This window comes from Perognathus longimembris, chromosome 15, assembly GCF_023159225.1.
Source record: "Perognathus longimembris pacificus isolate PPM17 chromosome 15, ASM2315922v1, whole genome shotgun sequence".
NCBI classification, from domain to species: Eukaryota; Metazoa; Chordata; class Mammalia; order Rodentia; family Heteromyidae; genus Perognathus; species Perognathus longimembris.
The window spans coordinates 12,583,330-12,607,471 of record NC_063175.1 but is presented as its reverse complement, the minus strand read 5'-3'; the positions used below and the strand labels follow the sequence as shown (position 1 = coordinate 12,607,471).

The following is a 24,142-nucleotide window of genomic DNA, read 5'->3' as shown; positions in this document are numbered from 1 at the left end:
TTTCCAGAACCTATACTCACTAAAGAATGAAAACTATACAGAAATGGATCAAGTATAAACTGCCCAAACTGAGTCAAGAAGAAATAAACCAATTAAATAAACCAATAACTTACAATGAGATAAAGGAAGTAATCAAGAGCCTTACAATAAAGAGAAGCCCAGGCCCAGATGGATTCACCAATGAATTCTTTAAAACCTTTAGTGAGGAGCTAATACCAATGCCCCTCAAACTCTTTTGCAAAATAGAAACAGAGGGAGAAATCCCAAACTCATTCTATGACGCTAATATTATACTCATCCCCAAACCAGGCAAAGACCCAACAAAAAAAGAGAACTACAGACCACTATCACTTATGAACACAGATGCAAAGCTCCTCAACAAAATATTAGCTAACAGGATCCAGAAACTGATAAAAAAAAAAATTATACACCACGATCAAGTAGGCTTCATCCCACAGACGCAAGGCTGGTTTAACATTCGCAAATCAATAAATGTAATTCACCACATTAACAGAACTAAGACCAAGAATCACATCGTCATCTCAGCCAACGCCCAAAAAGCCTTGGACAAAATGCAACACCCATATATGTTAAAAGCCCTTGGGAGAATAGGAATAGAAGGATCATTCTTCAAAACAATAAAACAGACCAATTGATAATAGATTAAATGGGGAGAAACTAAAAGCATTTCCCCTAAAATCAGGAATAAGACAAGGATGCCCACTCTCCCCACTTCTATTCAATATTGTGCTGGAATCCCTAGCCATAGCAATAAGGCAAGAAGAGGGCATTAAAGGGATCCATATTGGAAAAGAAGAAATCAAACTATCCCTATTCACAGATGACATGATCTTATACCTGGAAGACCCAAAAAAACTCAGCCCCCAAACTGCTAGAACTTATAAACCATTTTGGCAAAGTAGCAGGTTACAAAATCAATCCACAAAAATCAGCAGCTTTTCTGTATACCAGCCATGTTCAAGCAGAAAAGGAAATTATGGAAACAATACCGTTTGCAATAGCTAAAAAATAAAAGAAAATACCTAGGGATTAACCTAACCAAAGATGTGAAAGACCTGTTTAGTGAGAACTATAAAAATCTAAAAAGAGAAATCAAAGAGGACACCAGGAAATGGAAAGACCTCCCATGCTCATGGTAGGCAGAATCAAATAGTGAAAAATGGCCATATTGCCCAAATTGTTATACAAATTCAATGCAATCCCTATCAAGATTCCAGCTACATTCTTCACTGAAATAGAGAAAACAACCTATAAATTCATATGGAACAACAAAAGACCTAGAATAGCAATTCTAGGCAAAAGCAGTGCAGGAGGTATCACAATACCAGACATCAAGCTCTATTATAGAGCCATCATAACAAAAACAGCCTGGTACTGGCATAAAAACAGACCTGAAGATCAATGGAATAGGATAGAAGACCCAGATATAAATCCCCATACTTACATTTAGCTAATATTTGACAAAGGAGCTAAAGACATACAACGGAAAAAACATAGCCTCTTCAACTACCGATGCTGGGAAAACTGGACAGCCACATGTAGAAAACTCAAAGTGGACCTTAGCCTATCACCATGCACCAAGATCAACTCAAAATGGATTAAGGACCTCAACATCAGACCTGAAATCCTGAAACTACTGAAGGACAGAGTAGGAGAGATACTAGAACTTATAGGCATAGGCAAGAACTTCCTGGACAGATAGGGGGCACAACTGATAGGGGAGAGAGTTGACAAATGGGACTACTACAAAATAAAATGTTTCTGCACAGCTAACGACATAGCCACTAAGGACTGGGAATATGGCCTAGTGGCAAGAGTGCTTGCCTCCTCTACATGAAGCCCTGGGTTCGATTCCTCAGCACCACATATATAGAAAAAAAAAACCGCCAGGAGTGGCGCTGTGGCTCAAGTGGCAGAGTGCTGGCCTTGAACAAAAAAAAAAAGACATAGCCACTAAACTAGAAAGACAGCCAACCATATGGGAAAAGATCTTCACCAGCACAGCAACAAAACAAAAAACTAACCCCCGTCCAAGCCCAGTAAACCAATTAAATAGGCAAAGGAGCTAGAGAGACTTCACAGGAGAAGAGATAAAAATGGCAAAGAAACATATGAGGAAATGTTCAATCAACATCCCTGGCAGTAAAGGAAATGCAAATAAAAACAACCCTGATATACCACCTCACTCCAGTTAGAATGGCCTACACTCTGAACTCAGGCAACAACGAATGCTGGAGGAGGTGCAGGGAAAGAGGAACCCTTCTCCACTGTTGGTGGGAGTGTAAATTAATACAACCACTCTGGAGAACAGTATGGAGGTTCCTCAAAAAGCTCAGTACAGACAAACCCTATGACCCAGCTATACCACTCCTAGGCATCTATCCTGAACAACAGGTCTCAGGATATCAAAAAGACATCTGCACATCCATGTTTATCGCTGCACAATTCACAATAGCCAAAATATGGAAACAACCCAGATGCCCTCTACAGATGAATGGATACAAAAAATGTGGTACCTGTACACATGGAATACTACATAGCGATTAGAAATGGTAAAATATTGGTATTCGCAGGGAAATGGTCAGAACTTGAATAATGTTGAGCAAGACAAGCCTAGAACACAGAGAACAAAGGGGCATGGTTTCCTTGATATATGACTGTTGGGGGGGGCAGTAGAGATTGTGTCTGTAAAATGACAAACTTCTTTTCAAATGGTATTTCCACATGTTTTGGTCAGGGACTTTACAGTATGTCTCTAAAACCAAACAATTACTAAATAAACGTAAAAATGTCTAGGATAGACCTATCAGAGAGGATCACAGGAGCTCAACAGCTATGTATGATTCTATAAGATGAGGCTAAGCAAAATGAACTCCAAGAGATGGAAACAGGAGGATTTTATCATTATGTTTAATGTTCTAGGTGAATTTCCTGTGGTGTACCCCCTGTGGTCACTGTATATGGTTTTGATACATTGGATATTGTATATATGTTTATCTGAGCTAGGGAAGGGGAAGAAAAATGAGGGAGGGTGTAACAAATATGACAAGAAATGTACTCACAACCCTATTATGTAACTGTAATCCCTCTATACATCACCTTGTCAATAAAATAAAATTTTAAAAAGCGTGAACACAACCTGAACCCGAACCTCAACCTCAACCTTTGCCCTAAAATGAACCCCAGCCTGAGCCCAAGCCCGCACCCGCACCTGATACCGGAACCGAAACCAAACCCGGCCCTCCCTCCAACTCCTCGGAAAGGGAAGCCACACCGGAAACCAAAGCTGCAGCCGGAAACACAATCAAACAGGTACTGATGGACACAAAGTGAACCCCAAACCGAACCTGGGCCGAGCCTGCAAACGGGCCACGCCCCAACCCTGCAAACGGACCAGACCCCAACCTGCGAACGGGCCGCGCCCCAACCCTGCGAACGGCCCAGACCCCAACTCTGCTAACGGGCTGCGCCCCAACCTTGCGAACAGGGGCCCCGCCTAGATACCAGCACGCACGGAACCAGACCCGAGCCCGAGCCGGGCAAAAGCGGGCTCACAGCCTGCACAGGAACCCGAGCCCTCAGAGGAGCCCCACTCAGCCCGAGCCCCAACCGGAACCGGAAACCAAAATGTAACGGAAATCAAACACGAAGCCAAATGGAACCGAAATCAAGACCGAAACCAAAACCCTCACGAAAGCCCCAAGCCGAGCCCGAACCCCAAGCCGATCCCCACACCGAACCTGAGCCGAACTCCAAGCCCAACCCGAACCCTAAGCCGATCCCCACACCGAACTCAAGCCAAACCCGAACCCAAGCCGATCCCCACACCGAACCCAAGCCTGAACCCCAAGCCCATCCCCACACCGAGCCTGGACCTGAGCCCGAACCCCACACCAAACCCCAAACCGATCCTGAACTCCAAACCGAACCCGAACCCCAAGCCGATCCCCACACCGAACCCAAGCCCGAACCCCAAACCGAACCTGAGCCCGAACCCCAAAGCCAACCCGAACCCAAGCCAGAACCCCAAACCAAAACCTGAAACCAACCCTGAGCCCGAACAAAAGCCAGCATGTGAGCCCGAGCCCTACCAGGACCGGGACAGAACCCTGGAGAGCTCATAGGAGCGAGGGTCAGGACGGGAGGCGCCTTGGGTCCCTGGGCTGCGTAGACCTTCGCCCTGCTGGGTTGGCTGGCTGGACTCTTAGTGATGATTTCCTTCTTAAAGATGGAAGCTGCTCTTGAAAAGAAATGTCTATTTTCAAAAGGAAGTCTCTCCTGGGCTGGGAATATGGCCTAGTGGTAGAGTGCTCTCCTTGCATGCATGAAGCCCTGGGTTCCATTCCTCAGCACCACATATATAGAAAACGGCCAGAAGTGGTGCTGTGGCTCAAGTGGCAGAGTGCTAGCCGTGAACAAAAAGAAGCCAGGGACAGTGCTCAGGCCCTGAGTCCAAGCCCAGGACTGGGGGGAAAAAAAAAGTTTCTCTTATTTTGTTGCCGAGGACAGAGAAATGGACCCAAGCTCCACCCGCCCGAGGGGTGGACTCCACAGCCAAGTTGCTGAAAACATTACAGACTTGCTGCATGAAACTCATCCCAATTTTCCACGTGTAATCAGCATTGAAATTCACTGGTGGTCGAGTTCTAGTTCCAACCTAACTGAATTCTCTTCCTTGGTCGATTTCTTTTTGTTGTTGTTCTTTTTGTTATTTGGTGGTTGAGGGGCTTGAACTCAGGGCATGGGCGCTGTCTCTGAGCTCTTTTTGCTCCAGGCAAGTGCTCTACCACTTTGAGCCAAAGCACTACTTCTGGCTTTCTGATGGTTAATTGGAGATAAGAGTCTCACAGACTTTCCTGCCCAGGCTGGCTTTGAACCAAGATCCTCAGATCTCAGCCTCCTGAGTAGCTAGGATTACAGGTGTGAGCCACCAGTTTCCTTGGTAGATTTCTAGGTCTCCTTTCTGACTTTTTTGAGGGGGTGCCAATATTGGGGCTTGGCCTCAGGACCTTGCACTCTTGCTTGATTTTTTTGCTGAAGGCTGGCACTCTACCACTTGAGCCATGCTTCCACTTCCAGCTTTTTGCTAGTTGATGGGAGAGAAGACGTCTTCTCAGGCTGGCTTCAAACCTTGATCCTCAGATCTTAGCCCCCTGAGTAGCTAGGTTTGCAGGCGCAAGCCACCAAGACCTGGCTTATTTGGTTGTTTCTTAGACAGTTCCTAAAACCCATTTCTTTGACTGTAGGTTTTCACTGTTCTTTTTAGGAAAATCTGACGAGCTGGAGAAATGGAGTTCTTCCCCTAACCGAACAGCACTTCCTCTGTGACTAATCAGAACATTCATCATTTCTGGCCATTAAAAAGACAAATAAATAAAAAAGCATCTTCATCTGAGCAGAAGTCAGCTTAGCTGAATGCATTATTTCTTACTGATTGGTAACACTGGAAGCAGCTCCCAGAATTCTACAGCAATTTTATACTTTCTTTCTTGCATGAGTTTTAATGAGGGTTTGTTGAAGCAAACATAAAGTAATAGACATAAAGTAATGACTTATTAATGACATTCCAAGCCACAGAGCAGGCGGTAAACACAGCACAATGGAAACTACTTATTCAGATTTAACCCCGTCACAATGGAAACTACTTGTTCAGATTTAACCCCGTCTTGTCTACTAGTAATTGTGCATCCTAAAGGGAGTCAGGAAGGTTTGTAGTTGAAAATTGTTACCTCATGTTGAATATTTTCTTTCAAATGTATCCCTGAATTTCAAGTTGCTCTCACCTGCACAGAAAGGTACAGGTAACTTCATTTTAGAGGCTTAAAGTCAAAAGCAGCAGTTCATTCAACTACTCTTCTATTAGAAAGGTCAAAGAAAAATAAAAGCTATTGCATTTATCACCACAGGATGCAGGAAGTACCGCCCACATCTGAGCTAGTCAGACAACACCTGCATAGGTGAAACTATTTGTGCAGAGCTGCCTCAGTGTGGCTCACATGCCAGTTTGTGAACCTTACTAAATTGCTGATTAACAGTTGCTGTGGTGGCCAGGCCTCTAATCTTAGCTAGTCCGGGAGTGGAGGCAGGATCATCTCCAGGCCAGCCTAGGCAGTTCTTGAGATTGTCTCAGACATAAACTTGAAGAAAAAGGGTCAGCATTAGCTTCAGTGCTGACTTCCTCACACCAGACTTCAGCCACCCATCCCCATCCCCACCCCCACCCAGGATCTCCAAGGTCCACTCCCGCAGATCCAGACTTCCTAGTGGTAGGCAGGGCCCAGGAGCCTCACTTTTCAACTCTACTGCTGATCCTGATGCAGGAGGTGGCAAATTAAACATCACAGTCTGGAACCTGACTGCGGTCTTCTTTTGTAAATCCTTTGTGTTTTGTCCATGTTGCTTTCATACTATAACAGCTGAATGGTTATGACAGATTCCACATGGCCCAACAGATCTGAAGTATCTACTAGCTGCCTCTTTAGAAAGGCTTGCTGGTGCCTGCCTGCTCTAATGAAAAATAAGTATCTGCGTTTACTTGAGTGATTTAAACTGTTAATTTGGCCTGAACTCAGGCCCTTGAGGCTGGCATTCTCCCACTTGAGCCATACCTCTGCTTCTACCTTTCTGTCTTCCTGGGATGACTTTGAACCTTCATCCTCAGATTTCAGCCTCCAGAGTAAATAGGATTACAGGGGTGGGCCACTGGCACCCAACCCTCCTACTATTTTCTGCTTCACATTGCTTTTCCTCAACACCATACGTACATAAATATCTTATTTGATGAAGGCTACCCAAACAAAACCTAATAAAAAGTGACCTGTGCCTTCATAATTTTTGTTTGCATCACTTTTATGGTGAATTGAGGTTACTGTAGATTCTTAGTCACTATTGGACAAAGGTTTCTTAGCTGATAGTGGCTATTGTAAGAATGAGATGAGACGTGTGTGTGTATGTGCTGGTACTAGAGCTTGAATTCAGGGCCCCTGATCTTTCCACATGATACAAATGAGTCAACATGAAGCCCATAGAAAAGAATTATGTGCCTATTGCATCCTGTATCTGTAGGAAGAATTCTGCATGATGAAGTAGTCACTTAATATGTTAAAACAAGTTTTTGTTTTCTCCTTCAGTTTGTTTTCTGCTGCTTGAGTGGCCTGTGCAGGAAATGGCCTTGTAGCTAGGTGGGTTTTGTTGTTGTTGGTGGTGGTGGTTGTGGGGCTTGAACTCTGGACCTGGGGTGTTGTCCCCGAGCTCTTCTTCAGCTCAAGGCTAGTGCTCTATCAGTTGAGCCACAGTGCCACTTCTGATTTTCTGGTTTATTGGAGATAAGAGTCTCACAGACTTTTCTGCCCCGGCTGGCTTTGAACAGCAATCCTCAGATCTCAGCCTCCTGAGTAGCTAGGATTACAGTTGTGAAGCACTAGCATCCTGCTAATTTTTGTTTTTTTCCTTTAGTTTTTTTCCTCTCAAGGCTATGGCACTTTACCATTTGAGCCATGCCTCCACTTCTGAGGTTTTGCTGGTTAATTGGTCATAAGAATCATATAGACTTTTCTGCCTTGGCTGGCTTTGAACCTTGATCCTCAGCTCTCACCCTTCTGAGTAGCTAGGATTATAGGTATGAGCCACTGTGACTTTTGTTTATGTGTTATTTATCTAACTTCTGTCTGCAAAGATCAGATTATTTTGGAATTAGATCTTAGGAAGATTTGTACTCATTGAGAAGAGAATTCAGTGACTAAATGTGGGAGGCTTTTCTAGAACAGTTGGCCTACATGGCCAAAAGACCACACATAAGAGTCTCTTTCCTAACTTTCTGACCTAGAATCTCTACCATCACCAGCCAGATGGCTGCTTTCGCTTTCTTCCTTCGCTGTTGGCCCGCAGTATGCCCCAGGAGTCGTGCTAACTGCCTTGTCCTGTACTCCTGAAGGGGGCCACTTGCTTCTGATCCATGCACACCAGCACTCTGAACCCACATGAAGCTCAGAGTACTGCAGGGGATTAAAGTGGTGCTGAGAATACCAATATGCCCCCAGCCCTGGGACAGAAGACTGAGAAGCAGCCAATTTTATTTCATCCAGAAGAGAATTTGATGTCTGCATGACAAATGGAAGAGTTCCGCATAAAACTGCCTTCTTGGATGAATACAATTTGCCAATGACCACAGTGACAAGAACCTTGGATCACAGTCCAGGTAGGAGATGTGGATCTCTAACAGTGTCCTATCTTTTCTGCAGGGTTCCTTTGGTATGTGAGGGCTTTGTGCTCATAGGAAATGGGGAGAGGCAGAATACATCCGTCAGACCTGAAGTTCTATCTCCTTTCTGGGAAGCAAAATGAGAAGCCAAGGTGATGGAGTTGAATGTTCTCACAGCTAAGACCACAGCTGAAGTTCTGGTTAGCCTCGGGTTTGTTCATGCATGAACTGTAACCAGGTTCCTTGGCTGGGAAGGAAGGCACTGGGGCCCTGCAGTGAGGTGCTGGCTTTGTAGTGTGACCACAGGCTGCTTTTGTATTAACTTCCTCTAGGGTTTTGATGAAGTCACTAAACCACAACCTTCAGCACCCTAAGCTCAGGCATCAGAGGTGGCTTCTCAGTTGTGCCTGGGCTCTGACATACATTTGCACACTCTCCTTCAGCTCTCTCACAGACTGCTTCTCTTATTCGGCAGCATGGACCAAAAAGAGATTCTGCAGAAGTTCCTGCATGCCACCCAAAGCAAGAAAGTTACCAGTGGGGAGTTGGCCAGTGAATTTCTGGTGAGTCCCGCGGTGCGCATACTTTGGAGTCATGGCCCTACTTGCTTGCTGTGGCCCAGTTTCTCTAGAACAAGTGGCCCTTGGGGTACATAAGTACCCAGCATGGCAAGGGAGGGCGGGCATGGAACAGTCAAACTTCTCTAGAGAGTTGATGTGTAATTTAGGTATTTTCTCAGAAACCACACTTTGAATGTTTTGTTTGCTGCTGCTTTCAAATTTGACTAGGAATTCCAAGGAGGACTATACAACTCCGAATACGTAAATACTAATATCTACTGACGTCTGGTGTTCCCCAGGAAGGATTATCATTTACGCTTCAGATGACTAATTCAAAGAACTTTTGTGCCAGTGCTGTGGCTTGAAACTCAGGGCCTGGGCATTGAGCTTTTTGCTCAAGACTAGCGTTCTTACACTTGAGCCACTGCTCCACTTGCAGCTTTTTTTTTTTTTTTTTTTTTTTTGGTTCTCAATTGGAGATAGAAGCTTCATAGACTTTTCTGCCTAGACTGGCTTTAAACCATAATCACTAGATCTCAGCCTCATGACTAACTAGGATTGCAGGCAGGAGCCACTGGCATCTGGCACAAGTTACTAATTTTCATGAAGAAGACAAGGACCCCAATTAACTTTTCATGGAACATATGTTTCTAACCTTCTATGGGATTCCACTTGAAGAGCACCAAAACTGCTCATCGCCACTTTTTTCTCCATTTTAGAACACGTGTGTTTGTAGTAACAGGATTTCTTTTTACTTTTCTTTTTTGTGCTGGTACTGGGTTTAAACTCAGACCTTTCTTGCTTGGCTTTTTTGCTCAAGGCTGGTTCTCTACCACTCGAGCTGCACCATCCCTGCTGTTTTCCTTAATGTTCGGTGCTTGGAGAGATAGGCTGGCTACGCGGGGGAGGGGGACAAGTGAGGGGCCTGAGGAGAAAGAAACAGGAGGGCTAGGTAGCGCTGGCTCGCATGGACTGAGGCCACATGGGAACCCTGGTTACCGGGTGGGCCTCATTCACCCAGTAACCTAACACATCAGAAAATAGCGTCTGATAATACTGATTGTGTGTTTTGGAATACTTCCAACTGGTGATTTACAACTCTGAGGACATTAAGCCTCAGCTTTTCAGATGGGAAGTGGGGGAAAAAAACAAGGAAATTGACTTGGTCACCAACCAAATTACAGACTAGTTGATGTGTTCCTGAGTGTCTCCAAAATCTGTTTTCTAACTTACAAAATGAGGATGGTAATTTATGTCCTACCTATCTTCACAGGACTCTGTGATGATTATCAATAGTCAGCCAGGCACCAGTGGCTCATACCAGTAATCCTAGCTACTCAGAAGGCTGAGACCTGAGGATTACAGTTCTAAGTCAGCCTGGGCAGGAAAGTCCATGAGGCTCTTATCTCCATTTAAGCACCAAAGATAGCCAGAAGTAGAACTATGGATCAAGTGGTACTAGCCTTGACTTTTCAAAAGAAGTGTGTTGGGGGCAGGGGGCTGGGAATGTGGCTTAGCAGTAGAGTGCTCACCTTGCATACATGAAGCCCTGGGCTCGATTCCTCAGCACCACATAAAAGGAAAAAGCTGGAAGTGGCGCTGTGGTTCAAGTGGTAGAGTGCTAGCCTTGAGCAAAAAGAAGCCAGGGACAGTGCCCAGGTCCTGAGTTCAAGCCCCAAGACTGGTTAAAAAAAAAAAAAAAAAGCTCAGGGACAGCCCAGACCCTGACTTCAAGCTCCATGCCTAGACAAGAAATAAATTAATAAAAAAAATCAGTATGAGTAATTAAATGTGAGCCCAACATGGTAGTGTATGATTATACTCCCAGCTACTTGGGAGGCTGAAGTAAGAGGCTCACAACCTGGGGAGAAATTGACTCAAAAAATAAAAAAAGCAGTCATTCATAAGGCGTGTTGAACACTTACTATATACCCACTTCAGTTTTGGTTTTAGTGAATGGAGTAAACAAAAGTCTTTAACTGACAAAGGATGTCACTCAGGTGGTAGTTTTCCTAGCAAGTGTAAGGCCCTGAGTTCAAACCCAATACTACCAAATAAGTTAATAAATAATAAAATAAATATAAAAAATATAAAATAAATATAAAATAAATATAAAAAATAAATAAAAAATAAATATAAAAATAAATATAAAATAAATATAAAAAAAATATGTCCTTGCCCTCCAGAGCTAACATCCTGCTTCCACATACATGTGAGAACACTGTCAAGTCTCCATGTCCAGTTGTTCTGACAGAGTTATTAGATACTAGGGGAGGATGTTCTGTCAGCTCTGCTCAGTATCACGGGGGGTCAGGCAGCATGAACTCTTATTGTTGTTGTTGTTGTTGATCATGGGGCTTTCAACTTGGGGTCTGGGTGCTGTCACTGAGCTCTTTTGCTCAAGGCTAGAGCTCTACTACTTGAACCACAGTGGTATTTCCAACATCTTCTGTGATTAATTGGAGATAAGAGTCTTGCTGACTTTCTTGCATGGGCTGGCTTTGAACCATGATCCTCAGATCTCAGCCTCCTAAGTAGCACTATAGGTGTAAGCCACTACTAGTGCCTGGCCAGCATGAACTGTTGAGTTGAGTGGATAAAGAGCCAGTATATGAAGTATATGCCGGCCTCTGGATTGCTAGTCCTGAGCCAAATTCACCAGTGGCAAAGATAGCTATGGGGTAGTGCCAGCCTTTGTTTTGTTCTGTTTGTATGTTTGTTTGTTTAGATAGTGTAGTCTACACCTCTAATATTTCACTTCTTTTAAGCTCAGTTAATTATAATTGCTCACCAAATTATAGCAGTTGCCTCCTATCTGGCTTCTCTGACTCTAGCTTTGCCCCACCTTTAATTTTCCATTCAACATTCAAATGATCTTTTTTTTCCCCCCGTCTGTACTGGGGCTTGAATTCAGGGCCTCATATTCTCACTTGGTTTTTCCGTTCAAGGCTGTTACTCTACAACTTGAGCAATACCTCTACTTCCCCAAATGATCTTTTCATAATATAAATATGGTCATGTCTTCTCTGCTTAAGAACTTTAGTAGATTGGTTTTGGTTTTGGTGTTTTGGGGTTGTTTTTTGAGTACTGGTCCTGGGGCTTGAACTGGGGCCTCTGTGCTATCTCTGAGCTTTTTTTGCTAGCACTCTCCCACGTGAGCCACAACTCCATTTCCAGCTTTTGGGGGGTGGCTACTTGAAGGTAAGGAAGAGTCTCAAGGACTTCACAGCCAGGTATGGAGTCAAAGCATGATCTTCAGATCTCAGCCACCACAATAGTTTGGATTACAGACATGAGCCACCAGCACCTGGCTTAGGCAGTTGTTGTTTTTTTTTTTAAAGCTGCTTATTGTGAACTATAGCACACACTTAGAAAAGTACATAAAACCCCTGAGCACAAATTTAAAGCAGCTATCGCTGAAGCCAGCCAGTGCTCTGGTCTGCCCAGAAGCCCCTCTTCTATCCCTTTCCCAGCAGGCCTCCTTCTCCTGCCGTTCCCTGCCCAGTAGTACCCACCACCCTGGCTTTATTAATCATTTCCTTGCTTCTCTGAGAGACTTCTAATTTTAAGAGCCTTGCTGGGTGACCATTAAGCGGAACCTCACTGCTCCCTGACTTCCAGTGGAGAAACAGTCTTGCCCTCAGCCACCTGAATGCTCAGTCCAGACACCAGAGAAGCACTGGAGCTGTGGGGAGTGGGGGGTGGGGGAATGGAGCCAGGTTTCGAGCAGTGGATAAGGAAGCCAGTGCTATTAAATCCGGGGCCTTTCAATCTGCTCATGGGATTCATTAAGCCTGAAATGCACTCTCCCAGGACATGATGCTTTTGGCTTCAGGACTAGTTCTGTGACACAAGGCCACCTCTAGTCTAAATGGTGATCATGGGAAGTACCAAAAGGCATAGATGCCCGTACATTCTCTACCCCCACCACAGGTCCAAGGCTCAGATTAGTCCTTGCTTCTGCCTTGGCTGGGTTGCTTTGTGCAGAGCCCTGCATCTGTAACTGGACATTAGAGCCCTGTTCTGACAGGCAGTGAGCCAGTGCCACACAACTTAGGCCTTTCCCTAAGACAGACTAAAGGCAGTTAATTTCCTTGCAGTGGAATGCGGTTTCCCATGCCTTCATTCCTGCCTTCTCTTCACCTGATCAGCATTCAGTAATTCTGTAGCTGTCAGTTTGTAGTTACTTCCTCAGAGAAATCTTCCCTCCCTCTTTCCCTTTCTCTTCTCTCCCTCTCTCCTTCCTTCTTTCCCTTTCCTCTTTTCTTTCTTTCCTTCCTTCCTTCCTTCCTCCCTCCCTCCTTCCCTCCCTCTCCCTCCCCCTCCCTCCTTCCCTCCCTCCCTCCCTCCCTCCCTCCCTCCCTCCCTCCCTCCCTCTCTCTCTCTCTCTCTCTCTCTCTCTCTCTCTCTCTCTCCCCCCCCCCTCTTCTGGCCATGAGAACTCTGGTCCTGGACACTATCCCCACTTGATCCATGGTGCTATTTTTGGCTTTCTGGTGGCTAATTGGAGATAAGAGTCTCACAGATTTTCCTCCCCGGGATAGCTTTGAACCACAATCAGTCTCCTGAGTAGCTAGGATTACAGGCATAAGCCACTGGTGCCCAGCTTTTCTTTCTCTCTTTCCTTCTTCTTTCCTTTTCCCTCTTTCTCTACTTTCCTTCCTTCCTTCCTTCCTTCCTTCCTTCCTTCCTTCCTTCCTTCCTTCCTTCCTTCCTTCCTTTCTTCTGCCCTCCTTTCCCTTCCTTACTTCTTTGTTCCCTCCCTTCCTTCCTTTTTCCTTTCCTCTCTTCCTCCCTCCTTCCCTTCTTCCTTTCTCACTTCCTGTTCTCTTGGAAATGACCTTGATTCAGTTTAGGGATAGAAAAACATGCATAAACCAGGTGCTGGTGGGTCACACTTGTAATTCTAGCTACTCAGGAGGCTGAGATATGAGGGATAGGGTTCAAAGTCATCCTGGGCAGGAAAGTCTGTGAATCTCTTTTTGTTGTTGTTGTTGTTGGTCATGGGGCTTGAACTTGGGGCACAGGCACTGTCTCTGAGCTCTTTTGCTCAAGGCTAGTGCTCTACCACTTTAGCCACAGCTTCACTTCCAGCTTTCTGATGGTTAATTGGAGATAAGAGTCTCATGGACTTTCCAGCCTGGGCTGGCTTTAAACTGCAGTCCTCAGATCTCAGCCTCCTGAGTAACTAGGATTATAGATGCGTGAGCTACCAATACCCGGTGTTCTCTCCCTCTCTCTGTCTCTCTCTCTCTCTTTTCTCATCTCATCTCCAGTTAACCACCAGAAAAGCAAAAGTGGAACTGTGGCTCCAGGTTGTAGAACACTATCCTTGAGCAGAAAAGCTCAGGGAAAGCACCCAGGACCTGAGTTCAAGTCCCACAACATACAAAATAAACCCAAACCCTTGGTTCTGACCTTTTGAGTTTTGAGGCCAGGATCCCATCTGTTCTAGTTTCTTCATGAGAGGCACGAGTCTACAAGTGAATGGATGTACCATTAGCTATGACACACATGCAGAATCTAGTTTTCCCCCTATCCCGCCCTATTAAGGATCTGTCTCAGCAGCTTTTCCGTGGTATTCTTAATAGTGCCTCCTTCTGGGGAATTATCCTTTACTGTGTTGGCTGGCAAGGAAACACTTTTACCCTTTGACATCCCTTCTTCCCAAATGTCAACCCACCCTACATAGTCCAGCTTTCCCCTGTGTGTATGCGTGGGGGTGTGCCGGTACTGGGGCTTGAACTCAGGGGCTCGAACTTTCACCTTTTTCTGCTCAAAGCTGCTGTCCTATCACTTGAGCCACACCACTGCTTCCATTCTTTTGCTGGTTAGTTAGAAATAAGAGTCTCTTGGGCTGGGGATATAGCCTAGTGGCAAGAGCGCTTGCCTCGTATACCTGGGTTCGATTCCCCAGCACCACATATACAGAAAATGGCCAGAAGTGGCGCTGTGGCTCAAGTGGCAGAGTGCTATCCTTGAGCAAGAAGAAGCCAGGGACAGTGCTCAGGCCCTGAGTCCAAGGCCCAGGACTGGCAAAAAAAAAAAAAAAAGAGTCTCTTGGATTTGTCTGCCTGGGTGGGCTTCAAACTGCAATTCTAAGCTCTCAGACTCTTGAGTAGCTAGGCTACTTTTACTTTCTCTTTTCTACTCTCTTCTTCCTATTTTCAGGCTTCCCTGATTTCTGGGAGTGAAACCTATTCAATATGGAATTAGCACAATGACCCCCCCCCCCCACTACTGATATATGCTAATAAAATCCCCTCATTTCTAGTGTGGCTTATCAGTTCTCCTGCCTAACTCTGCACTGTTTTGTTCTCTGTTGGGGTGTTGGAATCCGAGGGTAGGACATGGAGAGAAGAGGAATTTCCATGTTCTGACCTTGGGCAGACATCGGAGGAAAATTCAAAATTTTCATACTAAGTTATTAATTCTGTAGGCACTTCCTGTGTGATGTCTTTTTTTTTTTGGCCAGTCCTGGGCCTTCAACTCAGGGCCTGAGCACTGTCCCTGGCTTCTCTTTGCTCAAGGCTAGCACTCTGCCACTTGAGCCACAGCGCCACTTCTGGCCTTTTCTGTTTATGTGGTGCTGAGGAATCGAATCCAGGGCTTCCTGTATACTAGGCAAGCACTCTTGCCACTAGGCCATATTTCCAGCCCCTGTGTGATGTCTATTGAACATCTTCCTTTGTCATCCAGCCTGATGATTCTAGGAGAAAGAAAGGAACAGGAAAAGAAAGGTCATTTTGTTCCTTGTGGAAGGTTCCAGTGAAGGCTAAACAAGAATTAATTACACACATACATAGCCTTTATCTGTGGTATTTTACCAAAATCATTGGAAAGGCTTTGTCTATAGAACTTTTGGAAAGCATTCTATAGCAAAGGAAAAGCAACAACTAAAACCCAGTAATGAACACAGTATGACAAGGAGCATGCTCTGGGATATGTTCTGGAGATTTCCAGAAAATTCTCTTCAAGAAATCTAAATCTTTCATGGCAGTGTGAAAATGACCATTCACAGGATGTGTAAGGTCAGGGAGAGTAAAAATGGGTGTAACTTCAGCAGAAATACTTTTTAATCTCCTATGTGCCTGGCATCATGTTTTTAAATTTCCACATTAGGCCACTACTATATCCATCTTGGTATACAAATATGACATACAGATAGCAGTCCAGCATCTTTTCCTACTCCAACTATGAATCCATGATACAAAAGCAAGATTAAAGAGCTAGAGGCTGGGAATGTGGCTTAGTGGTAGAGCACTTGCTTAGCATGCGTGAAGCCTTGGGTTCGATTCCTCAGTGCCGCATGTAGAGAAAAAGCCAGAAGAGATGCTGTGGCTCAAGTGGTAATGTACTATCCTTGAGCAAACAAACAAACAAAGCCAGGGACAGTGCTCAGGCCCTGAGTTCAAGCCCCAGCATTGGCAAAAAAAAAAAAAAAGAAAGAAAAGAAAAGAAAGACAGAAAGAAAAGAAGGGGTCTGGATGTGTCTTTCCAAATGCCAAAAGAATTCACTGAAATTGGTGGATTGGGGGGGGCGGGTCAGTTGTGGGGCTTGAACCCATGGCATGGTTAATATACAGCTCCACTTCAAGTTTTTTGAGTGTTTAATTGGAGATAAGATTCTCACAAGATTCTCTGTGGCTCAACTGGTAGAGCACTAGCCTTGAGCTAAAGGGCTCCGGGACAGTGCCCAGGCCCAGAGTTCAAGGCCCACAACTGACCGGAAAACAAAAAAATTTTCACAGGCTTTTCTGCTGGAGCTGGCTTTGAACTGTGTTCCTTAGATCTCAGCCCTAGCTAGGATTACAGGCAGGAACCACCTGCGCCCAGCTTTGAAATTGTTTTGAGTATAGGAAAAATGTGGAAAGCACAACAGACATAATCATGGTTGATAAATGACTGGAGAAAGAAATGAGTGAAGATAAACAACAGCTGTGGGAGCTGGTTTTAAGGGAAAGAAGTATCTGTAGTAAGCGTAGGGAGTGTATCCATCAGTTGGTGCTACGTCACTGGGGTGCAGAATGCTTGGGAGAGGAAAGATTTGTTTTATTTAACTCATGGTTTCAGGGCTTTCAGTCTATGGCTGGTTGGCCCCCTTGCTCCACAGAGCTGTGGTGATGCTAAGCAGTCATGGCAGAGTGAGCAGAATGGAGCAGTTACTCACCTCATGTCCCCAGAAAGCAGAAAGACATCAGCAGAAAGGCACTGGGATAAAATATAGCTTTCCAGAACACACCTCTAATGCCCTTCTTCCAATTTAGGCTACACCTCCCTATAATGGCACTGTATGGTGGATCCATCAGGGTGTTAATCCATTGATTAGGTCAGAGCCCCCAGGATCCAATCACTTCCCAAAAGTGCATCCACCTGCCTCAACCCAGTCCCCAGGACCTGAACCTAGGGGGAACTTCATACCCAAACCAGAACATTCTGTCTCTTATCCCTAAAGACTCATGGCCATCTTAAAATGAAAAATGCATTTAATCTAACTCTACGAGTCCTCACAGACTCAAAATTCCACCTTCAATGTTCAAGTTTATATTTGAGCTTGAGGTGTGGCTCAGAATCTGCTGATCAAAATCTGAAGTCTAAAATTACCTCTGAAACTTAAGGCGAACTGTTAGTTATGAGTATTGTAAAGATGAATCACATATTCCCAAGATACAGTGACACAGAGTTAACAGTCCTATTCTACTAGAAAAGAGGATGAGACCAAAGACAGATGAAAACACAGCATGGAAAATAAATCAACAGTCAAATAAATCAACAAGCACTTATATGCCTTCCATGAGCATATTTTTGTCTGTAAGCGTGTGTGTGTGTGTGTGTGTGTGTGTGTGTGTGTGTACTGTATACAGGTATTGGGGCTTGAACTTAGGGCCTCAGGTTGTTACTTAGCTTTTTTCTTTTTCTTTATTGTCAAAGTGAAGTACAAAGGGATTACAGTTCCATTTGTAAGGCAAGTACATCTCTTACCTAAGTTGTTACCTCCTCCCTCATTTTCCTCTGTCTCCCCCCTCCCCATGAGTTGTACAGTTGGTTTACACCAATTGGTTTTGTAAGTATTGCTATGGCAATGGTTTGTCTTTTTAACTTAGCTTTTTTTCTACTCAAGGCTGGTGCTCTACTACTTGGGCCTCCACCTCTGGCTCACTGGTGGTTAACTGGAGGTAATACTTGTCTCTTGAGCTGTCTGCTCAGGCTGGCTTTGATCCTCAGATCGCAGCCTCCTGAGGAGCTAGAACCAGGCATGAACCACTGGAGCTAAGATTTGAGGACTCAATGTTAAAACTGAGTAATTCTCAATCAGAAGACAGAAAAGAACAGAGAACCAAAAGGATAAAATAGGAAGTGGCAAAGATGAGTCAAGCATAGAGGAGAAGCAAGATAATATGCACTAATAAGGGTCAAGGAAGGAAGAAATTTCAAAACAGAAGTTAAAGTAAGACTCAATAGATGGCCTAGGGTTCTAGCCCATGGAGTAATTCATGTTTCTTGTATAACCAATCCTTCATTGAATAGTGGGGAAAATAATGAAAATTATTTTCTTTAGCTTAAGCAAATATTTTTATTGATGCTTTTCTCCCTCTGCTTTTGCAAACTGACCAGGTCTCACATAAATTTAGTTCTAGTATCTATGGTTTCTTGGAATGATAAACAAGGTAAAATTTAGAACAAGAATAATTCCTAACAAGGAAGCTAAGAGGAATTATTATTTCCTATAAGTTTTGTCCCATAGTATAGTACTGGAAAAGAGGATTTTTATTTTTTGTTGGTTGTGGGGCTTGAACTCTGGGCCTGGGTGCTGTCTCTGAGCTTTTCAGCTCAAGGCTAGCACTCTACCACATGAGCCACAATGCCACTTTGGTTTTTGAGTGGTTAATTGGAGATAAGAGTCTCACAGAGTTTCCTCCCCAGGTTGGCTTTGAAGCCCAATCCTCAGATCTCAGCCTCCTGAGTAGCTAGGATTACAGGTGTGAGCCCCCAGTGCCTGACAATGAGAATCATTTTAAGGAAATTACTTCATTTTCATGAAGACTCCTGTTCAATAGTATTGAATTAGTTCCTGCCTGTCACAGATGCTATTAAGAGTGTTATTTGGTGGAAGGGTAGGCTTGAAATATGAGTCATATAAAAAAAGGCTTTGGGCTCACACCTGTAATCCTAGCTACTCATGAGAGTCAGATCCGAGGATCACAGCTCAAAGCCAACCTAGTCAGACAAATCTGTGAGCCTCTTATATTCAATTATCCAGTAAAATGTCTAAAGTGGAAGTGTGGCTCAAGTGATAGAATATCAGCTGTAAGTATTTGGGATCTGAATTCAAGCCCCAGTACTGGCACCAAAACCAAAAATGCTACGGCACTGAAATATCTGCATTTCAGTAGATGTAGATGGAGCTTATTCTACCTTAGCTTTGTTTCCATTTTGGAAAAAAAAAGTAAATTTTAGTAAAAAGCCTGATGAAACGTACTGGCTTTCCTGTTGCTGAGTGCAGTGCAGAGCGGTGGTAAGGAAAAGTTGGGTGGAACCCTTAGCTTGCTTCCAGGAGATATTTGCTTCCTTAAATCGTCAGCAGTTTTATCTTTAAGTTTTTTATCTGTGCCTCAGATACAGAAAGCTTGATCTTTTGCTTCTCTTTTTACTTGCTGTGCTGGCCTGGTTCTGAAAGTAGTCCATCCCAGAAGATGCTAAAAGACTTGAGCTTCAGTGTTTGGAAAGTGGAGGAAGAAAGCTCTCTAGCAATAGCCCCTTATCTCCTGTATTTAGTAACATTAACTACTCTTGGATTTTTATTACAGAAGCTGAAAAGGCACTCTACAAGGTACAAAGCAGACAAAATCTACCCTACTACTATGGCTCAGAGACCCAAGAATATCAAGAAAAATAGATATAAGGATATTTTGCCCTGTAAGTTCCATTTTTCCCTCTAAACTTATACTTTCTCCTAATTTCAATCGTGTATCTCTCTCTCTCTCTCTCTCTCTCTCTCTCTCTCTCTCTCTCTCTCTCTCTCTCCCTCCCTCTCTTTGGCTGTAGGGCTTGAACTCATTGTCTGGACTCTGTCCCTGAGCTCTTTCACTCAAGGCTAGCACTCTACCACTTTGAGCCACAGCGTCACTTCTGGTTTTTAACTGGTTAATTGGAAATATGAGTCTCTCATGGGGCCTTTTCTGCCCAGGCTGGCTTTGGACTGCAGTCCTCAGATCTCAGCCTCCTGAGTAGCTAGGATTACAGGTGTGAGCCACCTGCACCCAGCTTCAATCATGTATCTCTAGCCAGCAGGTTAGAATGTACTATTTATGATCCTACCATTTGTGATTCATTCATTCATTTGCTCACTCACCAAGCACTCATAGAATTAGGCCCTGACTGAACCCTTTATCCAAGCCTTCTTACACTGTAATTCTTTCATATTTTAGATGATCATAGTCGTGTAGAGCTATCCCTGATAACTTCTGATGAGGATTCCAGCTACATCAATGCCAACTTCATAAAGGTATTCTGAAATAAGAGCATTCCACATTTCTCTATGAACCTGAACAGAGAGGGTGGGAGAGGACTGAAAAGAAGGTATTTTCTGTATTCAATTCATGCCTTTTTTTTCTTCCCCGTCCCCTCTCCCCCAGGGAGTTTATGGACCTAAGGCTTACATTGCCACACAGGGTCCTCTGTCCACAACCTTGCTCGACTTCTGGAGGATGATTTGGGAATACGGTGTCCTTGTAAGTGTGTGTTGTTTCAGATACCTTATTTCCTAGTCCTTAAGAACAAAGAGAGGTGGCATCTTAGGACTATCAGGATATGATTGTGCTTTCTCAGTGCTTTTCTTATTGATTGATGGAATTTCAGGGTCCAGGCATGTTTTATTAAAATGTCATTCTAGTTCAAGGAAATGAAAGTTGTGTAAATTTTGACAACCTATTTTGCTAGCAAGAATTTGCTGAGTTGAATAGAGAAAATAAAAAGAAGTGGGGACAGAAAGAAGGAAGAGAGAAACATTTTTATCAGTTACCAGGATTTTTCTTTTGCTAACAAAGTAAAACAAAACAGAAAAAACAGTGATTAAACCCTTTTGACTCTGAGGTAGTGTGTGTCAATTGTCCTTTCTAACTATGCAGATATGCAAGTTTCTTTTTCTTTCACCTTCTCTCCCCAGATCATTGTTATGGCATGCATGGAGTTTGAAATGGGAAAGGTGAGTGACTGCCCAGGATCTAGACAGCTAAAGGTAAAGGATGAAGGAAAAGCAGGACTTACCTAAGTCTTCCCTGGCAAAAATCATGTCATCTTCTTAGTTCAGGTAGGGAATGCCAGGTGAGTCCTAAAGCTTTTCAACAAGAAGGACCTCTTTTATCTACTTTCCCAGTATACTTTTTTAAAAAGTGAAAACATAGTATACTTTTCTAGGTTTTGTGTTTGTTCTGGTGCTGGGGTTTGAACTCCGGGTTTTCACTTTTTTTTGCTATGGCTCTACCATTTCAGATACACTTCCACTTCTGGCTTTTTGCTTGTTTAATTGAAGGTTTGTCTGCCTTGGCTTGCTTCTATCTGTAATCCTCAGATCTCAGCCTCCTAGCAACTAGGATTCTAGGGGTGAGCCATCAGTACTTGATTATATTTTTCAAAACAACAGTACAGAACTGGGAATGCGGCTTAGTGGTAGAGTGCTTGCCTAGCATGCATGAAGCCCTGGGTTCAATTCCTCAGTACTATATACACAGAAAAAGTTGGAACTAGTTGAGTGAGACAAGCCTAGAACACAGAAAACAAAGGGGCATGATCTCCCTGATATATGACTGTTAACAAAGGGAGACGGAGAGACAGTAGAGACCAAGTCTGTGAACACTGTATATGTGCTTGATACATTGTATATTGTATATGTGTCTACCTGACCTAGACAAGGGATGGAAAAACAGGTTGTAAGATATCACAAGAAATGTACACACTGCCCTACTATGTAACTGCACCCTCTTTGCACAACACCTTGTAAAAAAAAATTATGTTCAATTAATAAAAAAAAAAAAAAGAACCAATGGGAGGCCTCACTGGTCAGGTGTGGGACACAGGGAAGGAAGAAAAAAAAAAGTTGGAACTAGTGCTGTGGCTCAAGCTCTAGAGTGCTAGCCTTGAGCAAAACAAGCTCAGGGACAGTGCCCAGGCCCTGAGTTCAAACCCCAAGACTGGCAAAAAACAAAAACAAAAACAAAAAAACAACCCCCAAAACAACAGTACATTTTCTCATTTGTATAAATATCTTTAAACTGACGCAACTAGCCCAGAGCCAGTGGCTCACACCTGCAATCCTAGCTACACAGGAGGCTGAGACTTGTGGACAGCGGTTACAAGCCAGACCAGGCAGTTTGTGAGACTATCTCCAATTAACCACTAAAAAACTGGACGTGGAGGGCTGGGGATATGGCCTAGTGGCAAGAGTGCCTGCCTCATATACATGAGGCCCTGGGTTCGATTCCCCAGCACCACATATACAGAAAATGGCCAGAAGTGGCGCTGTGGCTCAAGTGGCAGAGTGCTAGCCTTGAGCAAAAAAAAAAAAAAAAGAAGCCAGGGACAGTGCTCAGGCCCTGAGTCCAAGGCCCAGGACTGGCAAAAAAAACAAAACAAAACAAAAAAAAACTGGAAGTGGAGCTGTGGCTCAAAGTGGTAGAGCACTAGCTTTGAACAAAAAGCTTGGAGAAAGTGTGCTGAGACCCAGAGTTCAAGCCCCAGGACAAAAACAAAACACAACAAAAAAAAACCTGATAGAGGTTCTTATCCTGCACTGTACAAAGTTGCATTCACAGATCCCATTTAGCTATTTAAAATAGGACAACTGAGACCAAGGAATTCACTCTTTATTCTATCTATCTATCTATCTATCTACCCACCCACCTGTCTATCCATCTATCTACCTACCTACCTACTTACCTGCCTATGTATCTCCAGTCCTGGGGCTTGGACTCTGGGCCTGGGTTGTCCCTGAGCCACTCAAGTTTTCTGGTTGTTAATTGGAGATAACAGCCTCACTTGATTGGAGCTAAGTCTCAGGACTTTCCTGCCCCGGGTGGCTTTGAACTGTCATCATCAGATCTCAGCTTTCTGAGTAACTAGGATTACAGGCCTGAGCCACCCACACTTGGCTTATATGTTGAATTTTTATTGGTCTATGTGTACATATAGATGCAGAATTAAATTTTATTTTGCTTTTTTCTTTTACCAAGGATAGCAAAAAATTTAAAATTACACATGCATCTCACATTACATTTTTCTTGGGCAGCACTGTTCTAATCTACCGTTGCAATGAATTGGCAATTCTAATCAAAACCAAGGAAATAGGGTGTTTCCCTTAGTTTGTGTTTTAGTAAATTTACAATTTCTCCTGGTGACTTCCAGGAAGTCTATAGTTCACATATCCTTTCATGTTTGCTATTCTGTCTTTTGGAGATCCCAGATCATGATGTTGAGGTGGAAGTCCACAGGGGAGAGAAGTGTCTAGCCAAAGACAAAGGGCATAGAGCTGCTTCTGAAGGGAAGAATGCCTTTTATTTCCCAGAAGAGTCTAGACTATATTAAGGGAAATCACTGTTTGGTTTTCTGTCACAGAAAAAGTGTGAGCGCTACTGGGCTGAGCCAGGTGAGACACAGCTGGAATTTGGTCCTTTCTCCATATCCTGTGTAAGTATGATGTCTGTTCTAGGATCTTCTGAGAGAGCTTATCTATGAAATTGCTAACATTTCAATCTTCTTCTTCTTCTTCTTAGGAAGCTGAAAAAAGGAAATCTGATTATATGATCAGAACACTAAAGGCCAAGTTCAATAGTGTAAGTGTAGATTAGGAATGGTAAGCTCTAAAGCCTACAGAGACCATGCAGGTAAATATAGGTGTAACTGGGCTAGGCATAGGACAATAGGGAGTGGTGGTGTCTTTGATGTCCTGAATAAGTTCTTCTTCAAAGGTCATGGTGTAATCTGTGCTATTCAATCTGTCCCATCATGCATACTTAAAAGTTATAATATTCATAGGATGAATAGCAGACAGGGGACCAAGTTAGGGGCTCAGGCTGATTTAGATCCAATCTTGCCCTTCTTAAAGAGAAGGATTTAATATACCAGCATGCCTATGACGATAGGAGAGTAACCATTAGGAAAGATTTGCTTTGGACTATTTTCATAGTTACCTTTCTTGTAGATGGGGATGTTAGGGATAAGAAAGCAGTAAGTGAGCTAGGCTCACTTAGCTATTCATAGGAGGCTGAGATCTGAGGATCATGGTTCAAAGCCAGTCCAGACAAAAAAGTCTGTGAGACTTTTATCTCCATTTAACTGGAAAAAAAAAAGTTGTTGTAGAGTTCTA

General features: G+C 43.7%; 1 protein-coding gene across 2 annotated transcripts in view; it reads left to right on the top strand.

Annotated features, from left to right (window-relative positions):
• The first annotated feature begins 8,636 nt into the window (after positions 1–8,636).
• The window catches only part of Ptpn22 (protein tyrosine phosphatase non-receptor type 22), a 42,549-nt gene continuing 27,043 nt past the window's right edge, over positions 8,637–24,142 (top strand). The window contains exons 1-7 of one of the 2 annotated variants that reach the window (XM_048363572.1): positions 8,637–8,784; positions 19,590–19,698; positions 20,211–20,287; positions 20,418–20,513; positions 20,948–20,986; positions 23,392–23,463; positions 23,550–23,609. In XM_048363572.1, the coding sequence (XP_048219529.1) occupies positions 8,698–8,784; positions 19,590–19,698; positions 20,211–20,287; positions 20,418–20,513; positions 20,948–20,986; positions 23,392–23,463; positions 23,550–23,609 (540 nt within the window). In that variant the 5' untranslated portion in view covers positions 8,637–8,697. The remainder of the gene's footprint in view (positions 8,785–19,589; positions 19,699–20,210; positions 20,288–20,417; positions 20,514–20,947; positions 20,987–23,391; positions 23,464–23,549; positions 23,610–24,142) is intronic. The other variant, XM_048363573.1, reaches the window with a different exon arrangement.